The sequence below is a fragment of the Trachymyrmex septentrionalis genome, unplaced genomic scaffold (genome assembly GCF_001594115.1).
Source record: "Trachymyrmex septentrionalis isolate Tsep2-gDNA-1 unplaced genomic scaffold, Tsep1.0 scaffold223, whole genome shotgun sequence".
NCBI lineage: Eukaryota > Metazoa > Arthropoda > Insecta > Hymenoptera > Formicidae > Trachymyrmex > Trachymyrmex septentrionalis.
In genome coordinates this window covers 184,845-190,311 of record NW_017305379.1, presented here as the reverse complement: position 1 = coordinate 190,311, position 5,467 = coordinate 184,845, and the positions used below count along the sequence as shown (strand labels likewise).

At 42.9% G+C, this 5,467-nt stretch overlaps 1 protein-coding gene across 1 annotated transcript in view; it reads left to right on the top strand.

The window, feature by feature from the left end:
- LOC108748497 (teneurin-m) overlaps positions 1 to 3,732 on the top strand; it is a 49,861-nt gene extending 46,129 nt beyond the window's left edge. The window contains exons 14-15 of the mRNA XM_018486711.1: positions 150 to 903; positions 1,144 to 3,732. Of these exons, the coding sequence (XP_018342213.1) occupies positions 150 to 903; positions 1,144 to 2,632 (2,243 nt within the window). The 3' untranslated portion in view covers positions 2,633 to 3,732. The remainder of the gene's footprint in view (positions 1 to 149; positions 904 to 1,143) is intronic.
- The last annotated feature ends 1,735 nt before the right edge of the window (positions 3,733 to 5,467 follow it).

Here is a 5,467-nt window from a genome sequence, read left to right as displayed (position 1 = left end):
ACACTCGCTGGTAAGTAACTCTTTCTGATATAGTTCTGCTAAAATAATATTTATTCGCATTTACGCTTAATTTCAACAATTTGTAAACACCATAAAAATGTTTTACAAATGAGAGACGCAATCTGTTAATCATAAACTTCTATCCTTAGGACTCTCCTCAATACATTACACCTATCAAGAAACGACTAGTTTGGTGCGTAGTATTGACATTAACGAGCCAAACTTCGAGATGCGCATCGAATATAAATATCACGCCGGTATCGTGAAGGACGAAAAGATCAAGTTTGGCAGTAAGAGCGGCATGGATAATGCTCATTATCGTTATCAGTATGACGGTAACGCGCGCATATCCGGCATCGAGGTCGATATCAACGGTAAACAGCTACCTCAGCTTCGTCTCAAGTACAATCAGAATCTCGGGGTACTGGAAGGCGTCGGTGATCTCAGAATATACAGAAATCTCTTCAATAGATCGGTAATGCAAGATAGTAGCAAACAGTTCTTCACAGTCACGGATTACGACGAACACGGGCGCGTTAAAACCGTGTTGATGAACATTCGATCGTTCGATGTGTTCCGTATGGAACTCGAATACGATAATCGCAATCGCATCAAGATGAGAAAGCTCACTATTGGAAAGGATTCGATGGAGAAGAAAGAGTGGTCCAGAATGGAGAAAATCACATATAACGCAGATGGTCACGTACTAGAGGTAGCAGACACGGAGAATAATTGGCAGTACGCATACGATGAGAACGGTAATGTGATCGGCGTGACTGAACATAATGAGAAAATTGTCTTGGGCTACGACAGTGGCGATCGAGTTGTCCAGTATGGTGACGTGGAGTTCAATTCGTATGATGGACGCGGCTTCGTTGTAATTCGCGGAGAGCACAAGTACAGGTATGTGTTTTCTACTTTTATTTAATTAATTTAAGATATAAAATTAAGATTTATTTTTTTTTTCTTTCCTAAGAGATATATATTTATAAAACAAAATATATTTAGATTTTTTATTAAAATAACGAAAATTGTGTAAAATTGCAAAAATATTCTTTTTGAAGCAAATTTTGGTAAAAGCTATTTTGCTGAATATTGAAAAATATTCTGATATATATGACATGTGATATTTTTTCTCTTTAGATACAACTCACGTGGCCAGCTGATTCACGCGTCGGAGCACAAGAAATTCCAAATCTGGTACTTCTACGATGACCGTGGTCGACTGGTGTCCATGAATGACGACCGAGAGAACATCACTCAATTCTTCTACGCGAATCCAAAGACTCCGGATCTTATAACGCACGTGCACTTCCCGAAATCGTCTAAGACTTTCCGATTCCTCTATGACTCCCGCGATTTCCTGATGACCGTAGAAACGTCCGAGCAGCGTTTCTACGTCGCGACAGACCAAAATGGCTCGCCTCTCGCTCTCTTCGACACCAATGGCAATCTCATCAAGGAGATGCGGCGCACTCCGTTCGGCAAGATCATCAAGGACACCAATCCGGACTTCTATCTACCCATCGATTTCCACGGAGGTCTCTTCGATCCAAACACCAAGTTAATCTATCTGAACAAGAGACTCTACGATCCTACTGTCGGTCAATGGATGACGCCAGCTTGGGAGCAGATGGCTAACGAACTCACTACACCGACCGACATTTTCATCTATCGCTTCCGCAATAACGATCCGATTAACTTTAAACAAAATGTTGAATATATGACGGATTTGGGAAGTTGGCTAAAACTGTACGGCTACGACATCTCGATGATGCTCGGTTCTGAATATACGAAGCACATGGTGTACCAACCGAGCGCGACTGTCACATCCCCGCAACTGACTCCGGACTTTGGTGTGATGTCCGGTCTGCAGTGCATCGTAAATCGTGTACAGGAGAAGTTTTCCGATCTGGGTTTCGTTCCTAAGCCGTTGTTGAAATTGGAACCAAAGACACGGAACCTGTTGCCGCGAGTGGCACATCGTCGAGCGGTCTTCGGCGAGGGTATCCTGGTATCGCGTGTCGGCGGTCGGGCTCTGGTGAGCGTGGTGGACGGTGTGAACAGTGTAGTGCAGGACGTGGTGACATCCGTATTCAACAACTCGTACTTCTTGCCATTGCACTTCAGCGTGCACGATCAGGATGTGTTCTACTTCGTCAAGGACAATGCGTTGAAGATCCGTGACGATATGGAGGAACTCCACCGGCTCGGTAGTATGTTCAACGTGTCCACGCACGAAACGACGGAGCACGGTGCGGGCACATGGAAGGAATTGAGGCTTCACAATCCAGACGCGGCTGTGGTGATCAAATACGGAGCCGATCCCGAGCAGGAGCGGCACCGTATCCTGAAACACGCGCACAAGCGAGCTGTCGAGAGAGCTTGGGAAATTGAAAAACAATTGGTGATGGCCGGTTTCCAGGGTAGGGGCGACTGGTCGAAGGAGGAAAAGGACGAGCTCATGAGCCGCGGCACGGTCGACGGTTATGAAGGCGTCGACATCCACAGCGTTCACAGGTATCCCCAGCTCGCCGACGATCCTGGCAACGTCGCGTTCACCCGCGACACCAAGAGGAAGAGGCGGAAGAGCGGCAACAGGCGCAACAGGACTCACAGACACGACTCGTGATTCGAGGACACCACGACGCGAGTTCAAAGTATCGCTTGGGACTTGATTCGCGCGTGAATGTGAGAAGCGAGTACGATGGAACGGGAGAGAAACGGAGCAACGCGTTGATAGAAAATCCTACCGCCGCGTACTTGCGTTAAAATATGAAGTCGCTCCCTTTCTCTCCTCGATTCTCCTCTCGGTCTCTTCTCTCCCTACGCTCGTCGTCGAAATCGCGATCATCTACCACGAGCGACCACGGATGCGTCCCGTGTCCGGAGCAACTTATCCCGTCGATGTGCCATAAGCGCGTCCACGCGATCGCGATCTATCGATATAGATTCCTAGATCGAGTAATCGCACGTGCGAAAACGGCGGGTATGCGGAACGGATCGCGAAGTGTCAAAATTAAGCTAGTCGCATTATTAACGAAATGAAGAATATAAAGCTTGTTACACATGGTGATTAATTTATAGAGAAGACGAAGAGACACGAGAGGGAAGGAGAGAGAGAGAGAGAGAGAAAGAGAGAGAAGAGAGAAGTGATGAAAATCGACGCGTGGGAAATAGAGACGAAATTGCGTGCGTGAACTTTCAAAGTGCCGTCCGCGACGAAATCCAGTAGTGTTTTCGTGAAAAGGAGGGAGTATAGAGTGTCTTGGACTTTTTCGGATCGTCGGTTGATTATTCCAGCTGATGTCATTCAACAGGGTCTACAAGACACGCGTAAGCACGCACGCGGGAGCGAGATATCTCAAGGTCGCCGCGTTGAAGTTGGAAGAGATGCGGGGCGGGAGGGTAATTTTTCAATACAAAAAATACGCTGACGTTCTCCGAACGTCCAGTTATTATTTGACACTCTGTTCAAGAGTTCTCTCACCTCGCATCTCTGATCGGGGGATATCCGCCCAAGGGTGGTATGTCTGAACAAACTGTCCGTGGACGTTGCCGTAGATCGCGTCGCGAGACGTCGTAGGAAAAGCGAGAGAGAGAGAGAGAGAGACAAAGGAGAGCAGATATACAGCAGATATTTTTAACAAGGCGCAAATTTGGTGTACTAGATGCGAAGCAAGCAATTGTAAATATAGCTACTCGAACTCTTAATGGTAAATGTAGATAAAATATCGTAACGTAACGCGCGAGAACGATCGTAAACTCAAGTGGAACTGTCGATACAGCTTTTTTATATGTATACAAAGAAAAAAATGACACACATACATACACAGACATACATACGCGTGAAGGTATAGAAACTTACTTGTGCCCCCGTGATATACTCGAATGCAAGAAATGGGGTAAATTCGCGAAGTTATATCGGACGCGTCGCGGTAAAAAAATAAATAAATGAATAAATAACGCGAGAGAAAGAGGGAGAAGGAGATTTTGTCGGGAGAAAGCGTGACGTTCTCACGAAATGAACGGTTTTTACGTTAAATCTTGACTCAGGCCTATGCACGATTGACACACAAACACATAAACACACGCTTCAAATCGGCCGGATGCATAGCATGATCGGCAACGTTATCTTATTGATTCTGCTGCACGTGCAAACGCGTAATTGAATGAATCAAGTATAAATGTGACATCTGAAATCGAAATATATCAAGTCCTTAAGATCTATAAAAATTTTATTTATTTTAAAAATATAATTTATTTTACATTTATAAAGCAAGTTCGTGGACTTTTTCACATGATTTTCTAATAATAAAATTAGTAGTCATGTGAAAGTTCGTAAAAAGTACTAAATGTTAAAGCAAATTGACATGAGAAAATGATAAAAAAGACAGTCAATCTTATCGTTTCAGAATTGTTGCATTGCCCCATTTATCAAACCAATTTTCCTCACTCGAGCTTTATAAATAAATTTCAAACTTGATGAATTTTGGATCATGGTTGCCTGAGATATGAGCAAATCTATCCGATTTGTCGTAGACAAAGTAGAACACGTGTAAATAGGTATCGGTATCACGTAAACGTGTAAGAACTATTGCAGCGTGATATCGTCGCGTAATAAAAAGCGACGTGGCACGACGTGACGAGACGAGCAACGGTCGTAACGGGATGCGTCGAAGTAATAATGTCCAGAAGAAATAATAATATAATAAAAATAATAAATAATAGTAAAACGATAAGTAATAAAAATAATAAATAGAGTAATAAATAATAATGGGAAAAACGATAATATTACCATTATACGGAAAATGCCCCGCCTATCTTTCTACTAAAAATGAAAAATTATTTTTTGAATTGTGTCGTCGAAGAAGCCCTATGTAACCGTGTGTATGTGGGATCGCCCTGTGAAAAAGAACCTCACCCCCGCGCTCCGCCGAAGAGAGCATCCCGGCAAAAAATAGTTGGATTAACAAGAATCGATGTATGCAGAGAAATTCGTTTTCGTCAAAGTTATAAATTCCCAATCCTCAAAATATAGGGGATTGGTTTCGCGATGATGAAACTTTTTTTCTAGATCCCTCCTCTTTAATACGTATCTATTCAATTCTCATTGAGAAAGAAAAAAATTTTCACGAAACGTTGAAACATGAAATTTTCTCTTATACAGAATTAAATTCTATATCAGAGTATTTTCCTTCTTTCATAAAGTTGTAATACTGATGAGTATATATCCGATTTTTTATAATGCAATTTTAAAACCAAATCTCCCTGGCTTCGAAAATCAGGCATCGAAATAAATTTCTTTCGGTTCATGTTAATTCACCTACCTTTTACAGGGCACAACCTTAGCCCCTCCTCTCTGTAACTGATATAGCTGAACTTGTCGGTGTTTATCAATATTGGGTAAATAAGGAAAAAAAGTAAAAAGTGTAGAAGTCTGTGGTTCGGGTCGAATGAAGTAACC